Below are 18,324 nucleotides of genomic sequence, written 5' to 3'. Positions count from 1 at the left end.
GACTACATAGAGAAAATTCAATATTCTGTTCAAACTAAAAAAATTGAAACAGTTGTCCTCCTGAGTTTATGAAGGGGGATCCTTTTACCCACCTGAAGAGTCTGCTACAGCCAGAGAAACTATTTCCAAAACTACTGAGGCAAAAGAGGGCCATTGAACTGGTTTGAGGAAGAAACACAATCAACATACAACAGAAGTGCAGAAACCAAAGTGTTGAACGAAAATCTCCATAGTATAAAAACAGCATAGTATAAAAAAAGCCCAGAGTCTCAGTTTGAAGATGACCTGTTATTAATCATATAGCCATTGCTGCTGACACCAGCCAATGCTGAGCCAATCCTTAGTGAATAGCAATCTGGTAAGAATGTAATTCTAGCCATTTGGTTTGTCTCCAACAGTACTTTATTTTTAATTTTTTGTAATTATGTCTCTACCTCAATTAATTGGATTATACGTCATCCATTTTACTAATTATTCAGCTATTGACACTTTACTCACACGTCTGACACTTTTGATCCACTGCAGATACTTATTATTTGACATTGTATGATCACTTGATCTCTCTGTATATAAATTCTGTGCCTGTATGCCTTCCATCACTTCACCTGATGAAGAAGCAGCACTCCAGAAGCTTGTGATGTCAAACAAAACTGTTGGACTATAACCTGGTGCTACGTGACTTCTGACCTTATACACCTCAGTCCAAGACTGGCACCTCCATACCATTATGCCCTAGTAAGTATCAATTGTCACTATGTGATAATTAAGGATACAAAACACCAAACAAAATACATGAAATCAGATTCAGAAGAATGGTACTCTATCCAAAACTTTAACACTGATTTCTCTGCACAGGTGCTGTCAGACCCGCTGAGCTTTTCCTGCAATTTCTGTTTTTGCTTCTGATTTACAGTATCCGCAATTCTTTTTATTTCAAATCAAGCAACTGTAAGGCTAAAATAAAAATCAATAATGCACCATTTCCTCAAAGTATGTAAATTTACCTGCTATGAATTCTCAATTCACATCAAGGAAACGTTTTTGACGGAAGCAATTATAGTTAATGCATATGCAGGATTCTGTTCAACTATAGACTAGAATTCACATTGGAGTTTTCATTGAACCAACAAACAGCTCTGGACAAAGTAAATAACAACTAGACTGGAATCAATCAGGGAGCAAAACAAAGGTTATAAATTGTATTAAGTGAATGCTAATGTGTTCATAATATATTTTACTATGATATATCAAATGCAAATATAATGAAATAATATGCCATTAAGAAACATCATTTGGAACTGCCGCCCTCTCATTCGTTCATTTAACATATGCCTCCCTTCCCCGATGTTTTCATTGTTAAATAAATGTGGAATACTTTAGATACCAGGAAAACAGGAAATGTTGGACAGACTCAGCGGGAGGCAGCAACAAGGTAATATTCTGATAAAGAATCATACTAGACGCGAAATATGAACTCTGTTTCTTTTTTGCTGGATTAGTTTGTTTTCCTTTCTCTCGCTCCACAAATACCACCAGAGCGGAAAACATTCCAGTTGCCTTCTCTTGCTGGCTTGCTCTGCCTTTAAAGAGAAAATGAGGTCTGCAGATGCTGGAGATCAGAGATGGAAATGTGTTGCTGGAGAAGCGCAGCAGGTCAGGCAGCATCCAGGGAACAGGAGAATCGACGCTTCGGGCATCAGCCCTTCTTCAGGAATGCCTTTAAAGAGACAAGTTCCCTTTGCCACCAACTCACGAAGATGTGCGGCTCAGAGCCCCGCCCCTCTCCCCTCAGAGCCCCGCCCCTCTCCCCTCATTGGTCAGGCGCGTTCCATTTTGAAAAAGGCTCCTCCCTTAGCAACTGCGAACTAGCAACGCATCCTGGTGGCGTTCTGATTGGTCATCTCTGGATAGCCTGCAGCCAATAGTGGAAAACTAGTGGCTATGCCGCACTTTTCAAAAAAAAAGGTGTGTGGGACAGGGACAGTGAGCGGTGTGTGTGGAGTCAGGAGTTTTTCACTGTTTGTTACCCACTAACTTACACCTTCAATAGAGCACTTGCAGCAACGCTCCTTCCTCAACTCTCTGCATTTAGAGTCTCTTACCCAGTCTGGTGTTTTCAATCAGCATCGCTCTCACAAAGTTGGAGTTTCAGCAGGTTAGTGAATTGCTGCCGCTCGTTTCATTCAGTTTGGTTGCATTAGCAATGATGCATTTGTTGCAAATTTCTTACTGTATGTGGATTTACTATTCCCTTTTCCTCTTTCCCCACCTTCCCCTTCTCCCACGCACGCACAAATCCCAAGAGGACTGCACTTCGATTGGAGAGTCAATAGCATGTGGGATGCGGCCATATGTATTTGCTAAATGAGTGTCGTTTTGTTATAGTATGATATTACGGCAAATAATAGAACTCCAGGTCTTCTACTCCCACTAATCAAATGTTAACTTCTCATTTTTTCTCCTTTAGGTTATCTGGTCCTTTTCTTCCCTACCTTCCCTCTTTCCCCACCCTCCTTCAGGCTTGCCGGAGCAATGCCGCAAGCCTCGGAAGCAAATATCCCTCAATGTAGATCATTTGGGAAGGAACCTTCTATAACGGAGAAGGTAAGAGCATTAACTTAAATGCTATTTCAAAAAAAAATCTGAGGTTGTGTGTGAGAGAGATAGATTAGGGTCGTTTAAAAAGCCTTCAGCAAGCTTTCCCGATTGATACTGTTGCTTAATGCACAATATTTATTACGTTAGATAATGTCGCAACAGGTATTTTCTGTAGGGAGAATGTTTGTTTGGTTTTAAACGGAAGGAAATCAGTCGTGTGGTATATGTTTATACTTGAAAGTCTACTTTCGATCTGTTGATCTAACTGAATCTTGGCTAACAACAGCAGGATATCTCCTCAACTGTAAATATGAAAGATCATAGATTGCTGGACATACTCGATTCCATGCAACAACAGAGGAACAAATTTAACGTTTCTGGTTAGTGTTCTAATGAACTGTCAACTATCTGAAAGGTTAATTTAGTTTCCCTCCCTGCAAAAATTGAAACGCTAATTGTTTCCACCATTTTCTGTTTTTTAAAATTTTGAGTATGTTAGTTTGAGTCTGAAGTTGGATGAATGTCAACATAACTTCCTATATTTTAAAGTAGAACTTGACCTAAATTGTACTCCTATATCTAAAAGTGAGATTTAAATTCCTTGCATATGGATTGTTTCTCATTGTTAAAACTTCAAAGGTTCATTGGTTATAAAGACCTATGGTTAATTATGACAAAATTTGCCATTAAATCTGGTCACATGCTTAAATTTTAATTGTTCTAGCAGAGTAGCAGCTGTTGCACAGCCCAAACACCTGTTTCCACTGATTGTTTCCAAGGTAGATATTTTCTAATCTCCTCCTTCCAGAGATGTTGTTACAGATGTCTGGAGTAGGTGGGACTGGAACCCAGGTCTCCTTGTTCAGAGGGGGAAGGCCTGGGTTCTAGTCCCACCTGCTTCAGAGATGTGTAATACATCCTTTTTTTAAATATGCACTGTAGCTTGTGACATTTTGCTGAACATTGTATTAAATATACTTGCATTTGGACAATTGCATCCTCTTTCAAATTCTAGATGCTTGCCATCCTCAAATTGGAGTAGTTTGTCCATTGTTTTGCAGCAAAAATTGGTCCTAAGTTGTGTATTTAACGTTGATGGTATGTTGGCGATGATTTCCTCCTTTTCGATGTTTACAAGTTTGTCTTACATCACTGTTGCATTGTTCAGCATGTTGGCAAATTTTAATGTATTATTTTCAAACAAAACAAGTCCTGTAAGATTGAATTGTAGCTGTTTATCATCCGTGGCTTCTTGACCTCCTCCTTGGAGTATGAGTTATGGTGTTATACTTTTTGGACACATCTGGACTTCACTGTGAAAATAGCTTTTAGCAAATTGGTTTTGCTGGCAGAGGTTGCTCTTGTAGTTTTTGGAAACTCTAATGCTTCACTGAAGAATTTAGAATCCATTGCAACTAACTCCACTTGTTCTTGAGGACAGGTTTGATGCTGACCAAGACAGCATTGAGTAAGAACATACAATGTTGGAAATGTGTAACAATATTATTACTTCAAAAGATGGTCGCGTTTTAGATTGTTGGAATGATGCCCTCATATTCTTCAACGTGGACAAATTGGCTCTGAAGATGTGTTGATATTAATCTCCTAAACAAGAAGTATTTAGCATAATTGTTACATACTTCACTTCAGATGCAAGGAGGTTTCAAATAACCTTTCCAGAAACACTTGCTCGTCATTTTACTTTGGGGGAGGCAGTGGCATGACAGTAATATCAGTAGACTAATCTAGACTGATCTCCAGCATCTGCAGCCCTCACTTTCTCCTAATCTAGAGATCCGGGTTAATATTCAGGATACCTGGCTTTAAATCCAACTATGGCAAATGGTCAAATTCTGAGTACGGTAAAATCTGCAATCAAAAAGTTAGCCTGATGGTGTACATACCCATCTTGTTCCCGAATGTTTCCTTTTAGGAAAGGAAATCTGCTATCCTCTGATCTGGCTAAACAAGTGACTCGAGATCCACAGTAATGTTTGACTTTGAATTGCCCTCTGAAACAAGCCATTCTGTTAAAAGACAATTGGGGATGAACATTCCAATAATGAACAAAATTCAATTTTCTCAGGCCTTTAGAATGCTGTTAACATCAGATTGGAAGGGGAAAGCTAATTCTGCTAAAGTGATATATTTTAAGACTGTTAAAATCAGCCCCATTCTTCTTAATGGGATTGGTCCAAGTGTACTTTCGAAATACAATTCAGTTTTGACTTTGCAATCCTGGCATTATACAAGTCCTTCACAAACAAATGTTTGTTTTTCTTGAATGTTTTATAATTCAAAATTTGTAATGTAAGATTATCTATTTTAGTTTGTCTTCATTAATTTATTAAAGCAGCTAACAAACAACTCTTCGTGGTTTAGCATATTAATTCCCTTTTTAGATTCTTAGCCAAGGTGGTTCCTTGCATTTGTTACCCTGAACAGTATCAGCGGAAGTCAGGATTCATGTAGCTTATTTACTGTCTCTGCCTGAGGAAGTGGCAGGATTGTTGAGAAGCAAATTAATGTGAAGGAGAAAATAAACTTTTTCTGAGGGTGGTAAGCATGTGGAAAACGTTGCCAGAGGAATTGGTAGAGGCAGGTACAATTACCACACGTAAGACATCTGAACAAGTATATGGATATGATATATTCAGGGGGATATGTGCCAAATGCTGGCAAATAGGATTTTCAGTTAGGAAACCTGGTCTCCGTGGATGAGTTAGCTGAAGGGCCTCTTTCTGTATTGTCCACAATCCGTAATAAATATTCTTTTCTAGCACTGTGTATCTGTTAGAAAGTTGCATAGATTTTAATGGCCAATGCTTTGATTTCAATTGCATACTAATTCCTACATCTTCATTCAGGATGATTGCCTTCATATCAAACGTTCCCCTTCATCGCCCCAAGGTGGGCCCAAGAAGAGATCAGCTTTTGAAGATCTCACAAATGTAAGTTCCGTGACTGGATTGCTTTCTTTAATATGGGTGAAACCACCTTCTGTCCAAAATAAATGGGTTTTATACCTTTTTTTTAAAAAAAAAACTTGACTAGAGAAAGTGTGTTGTTTAACTAATATCTTACCCTAACTTTTTTTCACCGCTAATAGGCCAAACAAGGTCAAGATCCGGTTTCAAAGAAAAAAACTGGGAAGGTGGTGGGTAAGAAAAGTCAAAAAAGTGTCATTGCACAAGAAACATTGAAAAATGAAGAGAATAATTTAAAAAGGTGAATGTTCTCTTTCTGGGTTCCATGTTTTGAGTTCTGAGTGTATGTCAGTATTGCAATTTCTGTATTTTTCAAGTTGCTTTAACTGTAGTAACTAAGGCAAGTGGCAGGAGCATCCCTCAAACAAAATTTGAGATGAGAGGAGTTATTTTGTTTCTCTGGTGGTTGAGGGCTGAATGTTTAGCTGGGACAATTTCTTGGTAATCTCCCAACTGCTACATTTGAATACAGCTGGAATTCTTCTTTAACATCTCAAACTGAATATCTTGGAATGGTAGTAATTTTGGTATAATTGCAAACTGTTCCAGACCCAAAAAAAGGTAGAAGGACACTATCTCAAGTTTTTGTATCTAAATGTAAATGTTCATAACTATACAGTTACCTTTCATCTGTTTGTACACACATACTCACTTACAAAAAGTATTATTGTATCATGCCCATCTATATATCATTCTTCTGTAAATTACATTAATTTTCATTCACTTTACTGCATGAAAGTTTAATTTGGATTCTATACAACATTTTTAGTTCTTCAATTCCATAGCTAAACTTTAACTGTGTAAAATGTGTCCAGCTTTGTTAACATTTGAATTACTGATTTTAATAAAGTTTGGAATAATCAGGATACTGCTGAGATTGAGGAATCTTGTAGAGAAACTTCTTGGGTACTCTTCTAAAGATATTGAAATTGACTTGTGATGCTAGTGACAGACTTATTAATTACACAATGAATGATGCAGATATTACTAAAGAATTCCATTCTTCTAATTTCTTCCTTCAGTACAGAACCTAAAGCTCCTCTGGAGCATCAGGATAATGCAGCAGTACACAAGAAACCCAAGAGACTGGTACCAACTGAGGAAAAAGCAGCTGATGTAGATAAATCAGTAGACCCCAAGGTAAACAAACTTTAGGTGGAGCAGTGGGGTCTGCTGCTGGATTTGATAATCTAGCAACAGACTCCACTACTCCATCTAAAAGTACTTTTATGATTAAAGCTAAACTTGTGCTGGCCATGTAGACAACTACACAACATTTATTCTGTACCAGCAGTCTCAAATCAGTGAGTAATTTGAAAATGAAATGGCATATTGGAATGTTAATGGCCAGGCTGGCAAAGTGCAGTGAGTGGGTTCTTGATCAATGTACCATGGGGCTGAGTAAGACAACGTTCCTCCTCTTGAAGATGAAGTGCCATGAGTCGATGGGTAGATAAGGACTGAAGGGCAAATTTGTTTGTTTCATTTAACTTGACAATATGTCAGTCAGTGCAGTGTGGCAGGCCCTCCTGACCAACCCACCTTTTTGGTTTCAGCAGACACTGGCATAGGCTGCTGTGATTCTCATGCCACCAGCACACCAATCGTCCCTTTCCCAAAGAAAGAAAAGAAATCAAAGTTCCACAGCACCTTTCTCTGTTAGATTTGTTGAGCTATACAAGTAGTTTTTTTAATGCAATGTTTGTGTTCTTGTACAATTCTGATTTACAGAAAAATCGCGCTTTAGAAACAGCATTTAGTGTTGGTAATTTAATCGCGTTACAGCAAACAGACATTTTAAAGGTTTGTGCTTCATCAATCACTTTAGTGAATTTTTGTTAATGAAATGTGTGTTACAGCAGAACAACGTGTACTTGGGATAGCAACTCTACTCTGTTACTGCTATGTACATGAGCCTGCAAGTCTGAAAAGTTAGCTTGTTTAGGTGTATTTGGTTCCAACAAGAATTCAGCTTGATGTCATCTAGGACAAAGTAACCTACTTAAAACTGTTAGTAGTTGAGGGATTTTTTTTTTAAAGAGCAACCAAAACTTATCAAGCCTCCTTAGACAGCAACTTCCAAATTCTTGATGCCTACCACATAAAAGGATAAGGACAGCAGATACCTGAAAGTACCTCCTGCAAGTTTCTCTCTGTACAGATTTGCTTCCTCGCAACTTTGGATGTGCGACTGCTGTGTGGAAGTTCAAAAACGTTGCTTACTACCACCTTCTCTCGGTCAGTTCAGAATGGGTGACCAAACTGGCCTTGCTAATGATATACTCGACTCATGATTACTTACCAAAGACAGGCCAGCCATCTGCTTTTCCCACTCTCTACCAAAAATTCAAAATGGTTCATAGCCAGTTTGTAAAATATTTGTGGATGCAAGATTTTTTTTATCACTTTTTCCAAGGAATGAATTTTGAAGAAGTCTGCCTTCAAATTCTATTCAAGAAAAGTTTTCTTTTCTCTAATTTCAAAAAGGTGTTGAGATAAAAGATACCTGACAGGATTATTTGGTCAGCAGCTTTGTTCTAATGTTTTTAAGGCCTGAAAACAATTAAGACTGAGACCCCCTGATTTGGGGAAGTGTATCCTTGTCCATTAATTTATTATCACTTGTAAATATTCTTGTAAAACTATTTTGTATCAACCTAGGCTTAGGTTCATCAGATTCCATGCACTATTGTCATCTGTTATGCAAAGGTCCTCACTAGGTCTCTGTATTTCATTCTGGTGTTGTTGAACTAAAACTGTATAGACCATGCTACTTAATAGCTTTTCAGAGTAGCTAGTGGATCGGTGCTGGGTCCTCCTACTTTTTGTCATTTACATAAATGATTTGGATGCGAGCGTAAGAGGTACAGTTAGTAAGTTTGCAGATGACACCAAAATTGGAGGTGTAATGGACAGCGAAGAAGGTTACCTCCAGATTACAACAGGATCTGGGCCAATGGGCCGGGAAGTGGCAGTCGGAGTTTAATTCTGATAAATGCGAGGTGCTGCATTTTGGGAAAGCAATTCTTAGCAAGACTTGTACACTTAATGGTAAGATCCTAGGGAGTGTTGCTGAACAAAGACCTTGGAATGCAGGTTCATAGCTCCTTGAAAGTGGAGTCGCAGGTAAATAGGATAGTGAGGAAGGTGTTTGGCATGCTTGCTTTTATTGGTCAGAGTATTGAGTACAGGGGTTAGGAGGTCATGTTGCAGCTGTACAGGACATTGGTTAGGCCACTGTTGGAATATTACATGCAATTCTAGTCTCCTTCCTATCAAAGATGTTGTGAAACTTGAAAGGGTTTAGAAAAGGTTTACACGGATATTGCCAGTATTGGAGGATCTGAGCTCTAGGGAGAGACTGAACAGGCTGGGGCTGTTTTCCCTGGAGCGTTGGAGGCTGCGGGGTGACCTTATAGAGGTTTACAAAATTGAGGGGCATGGATAGGATAAATAAACAAGGTCTTTTTCCTGAGGTGGGGGAGTCCAGAACTAGAGGGCGTAAGTTAGGGTGAGAGGAGAAAGATATAAAAGAGACCTACGGGGCAACTTTTTTATGCAGAGGGTGGCACGTGTATGGAATGAGCTGTCGGAGGAAGTGGGGGAGGCTGGTACAATTGCAACATTTAAGAGGAATTTGGGTATATGAATAGGAAGGGTTTGGAGGGCTATGGGCCAGGTGCTGGCAGGTGGGACTAGATTGAATTGGGATATCTGGCCGGCATTGACTGGTTGGACCGAAGGGTCTGTTTCCATACTGTACATCTCTATCACTCTATGACTCTAATTGGAGAATTTCTCATGGTTTTAGTTGCCTGACTATGATGAAGTTGATGAAGAGAATTTGAAAGATCCATTCTTGAATGCAATCTATGTGAATGATATATTCAACTATATGAAGGAGAGGGAGGTAAGCAAACTATTATCTTGTAACTTACCTGCTTTTTCCCTAAAAGCATCATTGGTCTTGTATTCTTTGAAACAAAGTAGATGGGATTGGCAGATTGTTACAGTTAGTCTGTATTTTAATTCTCTGCATTGTCTTGTCATTCCATATTTTTATACCCAGTGCTCTGCATTTGCTGTCTAACATTTGAGGAGTTGTCTAGAAATTGGATAGCAGTTATACAAAAGTACTGATGCCACCTGCAGGTTTGCTAACTATGCTAATGAACTTGATCAAAGCATAGATCTTTCAAAAATATTTGGATAAATATTTTGACTTTTTACTCTGTACAATTTAGTTTCTGTACTTTTCTAGATTCTAGAAATAGGGAGTCAAATTCAACGTGAGAACTAAATATTCTGGAGTTGGTGTATTACTTCAGGACTTTGATGTCTAATGGATTCTGTGATAGAGTAAATTTTACAAAGTCTAGTTTTGAGGTTCCATATAGTCAAACTTTGCAACTGAGAATCCATAGCCAACCTCTCGGGTTCCAGGTTTATTCATAAAATGGAGCAATAGGTAGAAATTGGGAACAGCTGGAAGCTGAAATTTTCTAATGTTTTTGTGGTTTGAATGGACTTTGTGCAATTAGTAATGAATTAACATTAAAATAAATAGATTCATTCTAGAACCATGTGTTTGTGTTTGGCAGAAACAATTTGTTCTAAAAGGCTATATGGAAAAGCAACCTGACCTGAACATTGAGATGAGGGGAATTTTAGTCGACTGGATGGTCGAGGTGCAGGTGAGTAAACAGTCACCTTTTAGACACTTTGGACTGATTTTTCATTTTAGCTTGTTTTGTAATTTTTGGTTCTGGGGTGTAGGTTTGCTCGCTGAGTTGTAGGCTTGATATCCAGACGTTTCATTACCTGGCTAGGTAACATCAGTGGCGACCTCCAAGTGAAGCGAAGCTGTTGTCTCCTGCTTTCTATTTAATGTTTGTCCTGGATGGGGTTCCTGGGGTTTGTGGTGATGTCACTTCCTGTTCATTTCTGAGGGGTTGATAGATGGTATCTAGATCTGTGTTTGTTTATGGCGTTGTGATTGGAGTGCCAGGCCTCTAGGAATTCTCTGGCATGTCTTTGCTTAGCACTCCAACCACAACGCCATAAACAAACACACAAATCTAGATACCATCTATCAACCTTTCAGAAAACAAACAAGAAATGACATCACCACAAACCCCAGGAACCCCATCCAGGACAAACATATAAATAGTAAGCAAGAGACAACAACTTCACTTGGAGATCGCCACTGATGTATCCAGATGTTTCATTACCTGGCTAGGTAACGAAACGTCTGGATACCAAACCTACACCCTTAAACCTCAACCTGAGCTACAAACCTTGCATCTTTGGTTCTATCCTGCACACACCTGGATCCTGTAATATGTGCCATTCGTGGCCAAGAGGGCCTTCAGGGTTGTGCCCATAACTCCACAAGGTAGGAGAGTGGATTTGAGTAAAGTCGGAGTGATTTTTGTTTTTCTTCACCAAATCACCACTCAACCCAAACTCTCATTAGCTTGTAGGAATGAATGTTTCTCAATACTTCTGAGATTGTTATGCAGGATAAAAGTTTGAAATTGATTGCGTTGGTGAAACAAAGGTTCTAACACTTCCTTCAGGTTACTTTTTAATTTGTACAATTCACAAGGATTGAATTGCAAGTTGTAGGTAGCAACTATACTATTGACTTGTATATTAAACGTGGAGGCACACTCGGAAATATTTGAAGTTTAAGTGGAGTCTGGAAACACACAATCAATTAGTTTGCTTCAACAATACGAAATGTTCATATTAATGAGCCTGTTAATTATCACTTTGCATAATGTCCCTTTTTAAGGAGCTTGACATGCAAGTAGGCCAGGCACCTGAATGTAATTACCTGTCCAGATGCTGCTGCCGCCATTCTGCACGTTAGCTCCCTAGACCCAGGCTGTGTTTAGTGATTACTAGTTTAGCTTTCAATAAACCCACCAGAGATCTTCACGTAAATGGAATTTGGTTATCTATTACATCCAGGCAGCACATTACAAAAAATGCATTTGCCTGTCAGTGAAGTTAATCTGCTAATTAAGTAGTGCAGTGGTAGCATCCCTACCTCTGGGTTTGAGTCCCGTGCCAGGACTTGTTGACTTCAGAATTTGCTTCTGTAATTGGCCAAACCAATCTTACTATCAGCTTGTAAATCCTTCCAATATATGTCTGATCTTGGTAAGTGTAGAGAGTTTTCCAGTTAGCTATCCAGCAGAAGGTTGTGGAAAAAGTACTCTACCCATAAGTGGGGACATTTACAATGGAAGCAAAGATGAGACTAATAGCAGGGTGAGTAATTTTGAAACATGTTATTTTACCTGAAGATTTAGGTATCTTCCAATCTATAGATTTCCATCACTAGCTGCCTATTCACTATTTTCCCTTCAGATTTTCTAAAGAAAAGCCAATAATGTTAAAAGCAGTGGACCATTTCAAACCTTCAAAGCTATTATGCTATTTAATAAGTCTGATTTGTATATTTTAATCTCTCTTCAAGTCCTCCATAACCTCATCAAGCCTGGTGATCTTGTTTCTCCTGTATTTTTTAAAAATGATTTCACCATTGGCTGTGCCTTCAGCTACCTATCCATTAATCACTGGAATTGCACCCTAAAAGCTACCTCATTCTATTTCTTAAACCTTTTGCAGCTTTTGAAAATATGTTCTAATATCTCTGGCTTAATGTTGAATTTTATTGAAGCACCTTTGCATATTTGTTTAATGGTGCTGTACAACTATACCTTCAGTTTGGTGTTGTATAATTGTCCACTAGTTCTAACAGTAACATTCATTTGGTATCCTCCAGTGTCCTCAAAGCATTTGGTTAGCATACATATCATAGATCCATTGGACATATTGTTCATAGCTTTTTGCATTACGCTGTGATTAATTTCATGCAAAGTTCCAAATCCAATAATTTATTTTTTTAATTTCAAAAGGAAAATTTTGAACTGAATCATGAGACTCTGTATCTAGCAGTGAAGCTAGTGGATCATTACCTGGCACTGACGGTGTGTATGAGGGAAACACTGCAACTTCTGGGTTCTACTGCAATCCTCATTGCTGCAAAATTTGATGTAAGCAACTTTTATCCGACTTTTTTTTTTAAAACTCTTTCCTCACACCCTTTAATGGGTCCTGATGAACTTCATCCTAGTTTCTTAAAATAAGTAACAAATAAGATTGTTGATGTATTGGTTTTAATTTTCCATAATCTCCTCTTTATCATGGAGAAATTCCATTAGATTAAGAAAATTAGGTGAAATCCTTCTCTTCAAAAATGTTTGACAGAAAGCAAGAAACTACAGGCAGCTAGATTAACATCTACTCTGGGATAATTTTAGAAGCCATTAATAAAGATGCTGTACCGGTGCACTTAATTAATCAGGCAGAGTCAACATTGTGAAAGGGAAGTTTTGTTTAACCAATTCGCTTGTGTTCTTTGAGAAAATAACTTGTACTATGGATAAGGACAAACTGGTGGATGTACAGTGCTTAAATTTCTAGAAGGCATTTGAAGTGTCACATCAAAAGTTATTGTGGAATATGAAAGCTCCTGGTGCAGGTAGTATGGATTTTTAGTATGGATAAAAGATTGTTGGGTGTTGTAGCCATTCTCCAGTTGAGATGTGATGAATGGTGTGCTGGAGCTCCAGCATTCACTATTTACATTTAATTTCTTGGATAAAGGACTGAATGTATAATAGCTAACTAAATTTGCTGTTGGCACAAAGATGGATAGGAGAGTAAGTTGTGAAGTGGCATAAAACTACCGAAGGGAAATAGATCAGTCCAATGAGTGGGGTAGTGATCTGGTAATGGAGTATATTTTAGGTCAATTATGAAATTAGCCCTTTTTTTTTTTTTGCAAGAAGAATGAAAACATATCTAAATGGTGAAGGGACTACAGAAGGTTAAGATTCAGGTACAGCAAGTAATTAAGAAAGTAATAGAATGTTTATTGTGAGGGGATTGAGTACAAAAATGGAGAGGTTATGTTTCAGTTATATAGAACACTGGTGAGGCCATCGAGTATTGTATACAGTATTTGGTCCTTTTTAAAGAGACTAATGTGAATGCGTTCAGAGATGGCATACCAGTCTGCTACTTGGAATAAATGTTTTTTTTTAAATAACCTGTTGGACAGGCTAACTATGTAGAAACTGGAATTCAGCCACATGAGAAAGGGCTTGATTGAAATATACCTGATGGGTCTTGACAAGGTGGAAATGGAAAAACGTTCCCTTCTCTGGGGGAAAAAATCTAGAACCAAGAGCTATCTAATTAACTCAGACTATATTCTTCTGGTGGGTTCATGAGTCTTTGAAACTCCCTTCATCAAAGTATGGTGGAAGTGGAGTCTTAACGTTCAGTAGATAACTTTTCACCCTTTGCTCATCAGTCTGAGGGATAGGTGAGAAGGTGAAGTAAATAGTTCTTGAATAGTATAGCAGGTTCAGGGGACTAAGTAGGCTACTTCTCATAACTTTGCTCATATAAAGCTGAGCTTATCTAAATTCTGCCTGTATCCTGACTTCTATCAAGTCCTTCTTGTACGTCACCATTCCATGTCCCCCTACCCCGCTATTTTAACTTGTCCAGCTTGACAATGTTTTACTATCCTCCAACACTGGCTTTTATACATGCTTCATTTTCTTCACCCTGCTGTTTGTTACCTATACCTTCAACTGTTTTAGGTCTTAAGAATTGCAATTCCCCTTTATTTTCTTGCATACTCTTTCTGATATTTTAACTGCTAATGTCAGTTTATTTAACTGTCAATTTTTCTAGTCATGCTCCTATGAATTGATATAAATGCTACATTGAGAATCTTGGATAAGAAACTAAAAACAGGGGTAGGATATTCATCCCCTCAAGCCTTTTATGCTATTTAGATGATGATTGCTAATCTTCTTTTAAAGGCCTCCACTTTTTTGTGCCAATTCCTCCCAGTCCTCAACTCCAAAAATCTACTAGTTCCTCTAAAAACTTTGTTATCCAGCTCCCATAAGTGAGGTTGAAAATTCCAGACACACTCTATCCTTTTGACTGAAGAAATGGATATGTATTACATCCTCTTATGTTAACTACATCCACTAGTTTGAGATTCTCCCACTAGTGAAAACAACATATCAGCATCTAATCTGTTAAGCTGTCTCCAATCTTCTTGAAACAAGATCATGCCTCATTCTCTTTAATTACAAAGAATAAATGTCTAATCCTTACATTTCCAGGAATCGGCCAAATGAATCACTTTTAAACTGCTTCCATTTTCAGTAAATACTTTCAATGCGAGAACCAAAAACTACACACTACTCCAAGTGTAGCCTCACCAACACCCTGTGCAGCTGTAACAAGTCATCTGTTTTGAAACTTCAGCCCCCTAGCAATACGAGTCAAAATTTGTTTGTCTCTAATTATTTGCTGCACTGGCATGTGAACCTTTTTTCTTTCATGCAAAAGGCAGCCAAATATCTGAACTACAGTTTTTTGTTATTTGAGTCCCTTCCCACTTAGATAATGGCTTGCTTTTTGATTTTTCTTTATTCCCCTACATAAGTACATGACCTCAACTTTCTTAACTTTACTTTTTATTTGCTCTGCCCTCCCATTTCTCCCCCCCCCCCCAACTCAACTATTTATATTCCATTGTAGTTTCCTTTGTCCTTGTCACAACATACCCCCCCACCTATCTTTTATCATCAGTAAATGTGGATATGTTGCACTCTACCCTCTCCTCCAAGTTGTTCTTAATAAAGATGGTAAGCAATTGAAGTCTGATCCTTGTGGCATTCCACTAGTTATATCTCTCCAAACATTGTGTAAACCTCAATCCTCAATCCATGCTAATGTTATCCCCAATTCCCTGAGCTCCTGTCTTGTGCAATAACTTTTTTTTTTGTGGCACCTTATTTAAATGCTTTTTAGAAATCCAAATACTATACCTACTGGTTCACCTCATCATTTCTGTTCATTATATGCTCTAAGAACTTTAGCAAATTTGTCAAACATTATTCCTCCTCTCAACACCAGTCCCACACTCATTTTAGCTACTTTTTTTTAAAACACAACTGTAGAGGTTTTGCTGTTTTTTGTATTTTTCTTGCCCATTTTACTTCCAATTTTCTCTGCTTTTTAATCAACTACTCCTGCTTCCATTCTTTAAAGTGCTGCAACTTTTTTGCCACTTTATATGGCTTAATTTCTGATTGGGAACTATTTTTTGACTATGTCTTTATTTACCAGTGGTGGTTTGCCCTTCTGATTCCTTTTTGACAAGAATTTCTTTTGCTGAGCATTTATAAAAACAGCTTTTATGTCTGCCACTGTCCATCTATTGACCTTTCAATATAGTGCTTTAGATCACTTTAGTCATCCTTCTGTAATTGCCCCTATTTAAATTGAAGATATTGGTTTGCTATCTCTCACTAGAACTTCTTACATATTGTGATTGAAGGATCCTTAATGATTAGCTACCTTATTAACACATTCATTGCACCTTTATAGAGCTAAAGTATCCTGTAGCTGGTTAAGTTGTGCAACATATTGCTCTAAGACTAATCCTGATGCACTCTGCAAACTTGTATTTCATGTTCCCTTTGGCCAACTGATTTGTCCAGTTAATGTGTAGATTGAAATCACTCGACAATTGCGGTGCCTTTCTTGCACTAACTTTTTTTAAAAATTACACTATGGCCTACAATGAGGCAACACTTTTTGCAGCCTTGTAGATGACTCTCCTCTCCCATCTCACCCATAACTTCTTTCCATTTCTATTCCTTATTTACATCCAAACTGATACTTGCATCACAATCCACTGGACCCATATAACCACTCCAACACCACAATGATACTATCCCTTTTTTTTAAACAAAGTTACCCATCTTTCCCCTTTGCCTATTCGTCCAGAATATTTGAATACCTTTTGAACGCTGACTTCCCAGACATGGTCCCCCTGCAACCATGTCAATGATAGCTATCAAGTTGTATTCATTTATATTTGCACCATTAACTTGTCAATGTTGTTACAAATGCTGCATGCATTCAGAGAAAGGACTTTAAGCTTTTGACTTTTTAATCATATTACTTTGCAATTTTTGTTGCATGCTTTTGCTTAATTGCTATCCCTTCCTTTCACATTCTGATTATCACTTTTTTACTATCTTGCAATTCTGTACTCTTGGTTTTTTTTAATAAGTATTTTTAAACTTCCCTTCAATAGAGTTCAATTTCCTCCCCACTCTGCCACTAATTATTGGAAATTGCTATTCACTGCCCTTGTTATACAATTCACCCAGGACACTGATCACAGCATGGTTCAAATAAAGTCCTTGCCGACATTGAGTCTCTTTCCTGAGTTTTGGGTTTTGCTTATTTTAAAAGTAAATTTTCTAACTACTTTTAAGCCTTAATATCATTGTTTGATTTTTTTTTTTAAAACCACTTGGCCAATCTAATGAAATACGAAAGAAATATTTAACAATCGCCTACCTGGTTTCCAGTGGTGTCACACTTGAGTTCAGACTCGTCTAAAATAAGTTGAAGGAGCTCTGTCTCACTAGGTTTTAGCTCCTGCTGCCCTTATTGAGTAGGTCCCCTCTCCCAACCTGCTCCACGCTCCTCCAGTCATTTGCTTGTGCTTTAATGAATAGTATTGGAATGAAGAAAGGGTTAGCTGATCTTGGCTGCAGTCTCATTGCAAATGAGGCCATTATAACAATATTTACTGAATAACTCTGGACACTGTCAACATGGGTATTTTGACAAAGAAAAAAACTTTTATCTACTGGATCATGAGTTAAGTCTGAGTCGCTGCTGGAGCAGGAGCCATTGTTTAGATGGTAAGCTGCCTTCAGTGTGGATTGGGTTGATGCACATTTATCATTTCCAGGAGCGGTGTCCTCCCTGTGTGGATGATTTCTTGTACATCTGTGATGATGCATACCAAAGGGAGGAACTGCTCTCAATGGAGGTTAACATTCTCCGAACCATGAAGTTTGATATCAATATTCCCGTGGCCTATCGATTCTTGAGAAGATATGCAAAGGTTGGTCACTTTGTTTTGTATAATTTGAATTTTTCCTGTTGTTTAGTGTACTAGTGAGGGAACATACTAATTTGACCCCAAACAGTTTTGTTATGAACTTGCAGCGTGGGTTGGTACCTGGGACTTCGATGTTGTGGCTATTACGGAGACATGGGTAGAACAGGGACAGGATTGGCTGTTGCAGGTTCCAGGGTTTAAATGTTTTAGTAGGGTCAGAGGTGGGGGTAAAAGAGGGGGAGGTGTGGCATTGCTTGTCAAAGATAGTATTACAGCTGTGGAAAGGACGATGGATGAAGACTCTCTATCTGAGGTAGTTTGGGCTGAAGTTAGGAATAGGAAAGGTGAGCTCACCCTGTTAGGAGTTTTTTACAGGCCGCCTAATAGTCCTAGAAACGTAGAAAGGATTGCGAGGATGATTCAAGAGAAGAGTGAAAGTAATAGGGTGGTTGTTAACTTTCCTGATATTAATTGGGAAAGCTATAGCTCAAGTTTTAGATGGGTCGGTGTTTGTCCAATGTGTGCAGGAGGGTTTCCTGACACAATATGTAGATAGGCCAACAAGAGGTGAGGCCATACTGGATTTGGTTCTGGGTAATGAACCAGGTCAGGTGTTAGAATTAGAGGTAGGTGAGCACTTTCGGGACAGTGACCACAATTCGGTGACTTTTACTCTAGTGATGGAGAGGAATAAGTGTGCACTGC

The 18,324-nt window shown here is 38.3% G+C and overlaps 1 protein-coding gene across 3 annotated transcripts in view; it reads left to right on the top strand.

Annotated features, from left to right (window-relative positions):
• The first annotated feature begins 1,932 nt into the window (after positions 1-1,932).
• The window catches only part of ccnb3 (cyclin B3), a 25,251-nt gene continuing 8,859 nt past the window's right edge, over positions 1,933-18,324 (top strand). The window contains exons 1-10 of one of the 3 annotated variants that reach the window (XM_043704682.1): positions 1,933-2,155; positions 2,468-2,604; positions 5,466-5,549; positions 5,708-5,826; positions 6,608-6,725; positions 7,317-7,388; positions 9,397-9,495; positions 10,187-10,279; positions 12,515-12,652; positions 17,467-17,622. In XM_043704682.1, coding sequence (XP_043560617.1) covers positions 2,533-2,604; positions 5,466-5,549; positions 5,708-5,826; positions 6,608-6,725; positions 7,317-7,388; positions 9,397-9,495; positions 10,187-10,279; positions 12,515-12,652; positions 17,467-17,622 — 951 coding nt within the window. In that variant the 5' untranslated portion in view covers positions 1,933-2,155; positions 2,468-2,532. The remainder of the gene's footprint in view (positions 2,156-2,467; positions 2,605-5,465; positions 5,550-5,707; positions 5,827-6,607; positions 6,726-7,316; positions 7,389-9,396; positions 9,496-10,186; positions 10,280-12,514; positions 12,653-17,466; positions 17,623-18,324) is intronic. The other 2 variants (XM_043704681.1, XM_043704683.1) reach the window with 2 other exon arrangements.

This window comes from Chiloscyllium plagiosum, chromosome 15 (genome assembly GCF_004010195.1).
Source record: "Chiloscyllium plagiosum isolate BGI_BamShark_2017 chromosome 15, ASM401019v2, whole genome shotgun sequence".
Classification (NCBI taxonomy): domain Eukaryota; kingdom Metazoa; phylum Chordata; class Chondrichthyes; order Orectolobiformes; family Hemiscylliidae; genus Chiloscyllium; species Chiloscyllium plagiosum.
The sequence above is the reverse complement of the archived record's forward strand: the minus strand, read 5'-3'. Positions and strand labels throughout refer to the sequence as shown.